We start from the raw sequence: 1185 nt of genomic DNA on the forward strand, positions 1-1185 counted from the left end.
ACACACACACACACACACACACACACACACAATTTCAGGTATGAGGTTTACTCAACAACGCTGAGGAGCAAAAACTACAATAGAGAGACAAGTAGTACTGAGCCATATGACAATATATGTCGTTAGAAAAATATTAAAAGGTCTACTGTATACATTTTTCTATATCATTTATAACACAATGTTGCATCAGCCGAACTGAGCAATGTTTTATCTGGAGGATACTTTACATTCTGATTCTTGCACATTATGTTCATTTTAGCACAAAATACACAGTACTTCTCATTTTGTCAAGAATTGAATTCATGCAGGAGTAAACAAAAATAGGCTTTACTTTAAAAGTAATAATGCGTTTTATTGATATGGCACATTTTACAACACTCAAAGACACAAAGTTTTAAAAAGAAATCCACATACTTTAAAAACACATATGTGCTATTTATTTATTGAATTCCCAGAAAACATATATACCTCTATTGAGATGTAAACGGACCTATATTGGGACAGAAGATATTGGAATATTCGCCCAGCTGTGCATATCAATGCATGTGCTTGTATATGGGTTAGTTGTTTAGTGATGACTTGAATTAGAAGAGGCGCCAAGCCAAATTGATCAGGACCAGCAGGAGAGCACGAGCAGCAAGGCAAGCCAACTTATGGCTAAAGTTTACAATATTATAAACGAGAACTGAGTAGATCACCAAAACTGATTGCCACATCCAGGCAGCACCTTCACAACAGCGTTGAAATGCAGCATTAGGACTGTAGGTTAAATATGTGTGTGTGTGTGTGTGTATCTGTGTGTAGGACTGCCGTCAGCGGTTTCGTGCCGTGCTGGTTGAAGCGACGGTGAAGCTGGACGAGCAGGTGAAGAGGATCGGACGAGCTGTGGACGACTCCAAACCTTACTGGGAAGCTCGCAAAGTGGCAAGACAGGTACACGCGCACACACACACACACACACACACACACACACACACACACACACAAACACGCACACGCGCAGGCACACAGCTAGAGCTAGAGTGACAGAGGTCAGCAAACAGTGAGTGTAAGGGCAGGCTTACTGAGGATTAGAAATGAGAACATTAAAGAGCTCTGCGTATATCTACTTAAAGAGAGCACAGTCACCTGACGCCTATTTTTAAACTCAGTCACACCTCTGTAACCAAAGCTGTCACACACACA

The 1185-nt window shown here is 41.0% G+C and overlaps 1 protein-coding gene across 1 annotated transcript in view; it reads left to right on the forward strand.

The window, feature by feature from the left end:
* LOC116701342 (SH3 domain-binding protein 5) overlaps positions 1–1185 on the forward strand; it is a gene marked incomplete at its 5' end in the record, with an annotated part of 17070 nt that overhangs the window by 4122 nt on the left and 11763 nt on the right. The window contains 1 exon segment of the mRNA XM_032534986.1: positions 805–933. Coding sequence (XP_032390877.1) covers positions 805–933 — 129 coding nt within the window.

This window comes from Etheostoma spectabile, chromosome 14, assembly GCF_008692095.1.
Source record: "Etheostoma spectabile isolate EspeVRDwgs_2016 chromosome 14, UIUC_Espe_1.0, whole genome shotgun sequence".
In the NCBI taxonomy this organism is placed as follows: Eukaryota; Metazoa; Chordata; class Actinopteri; order Perciformes; family Percidae; genus Etheostoma; species Etheostoma spectabile.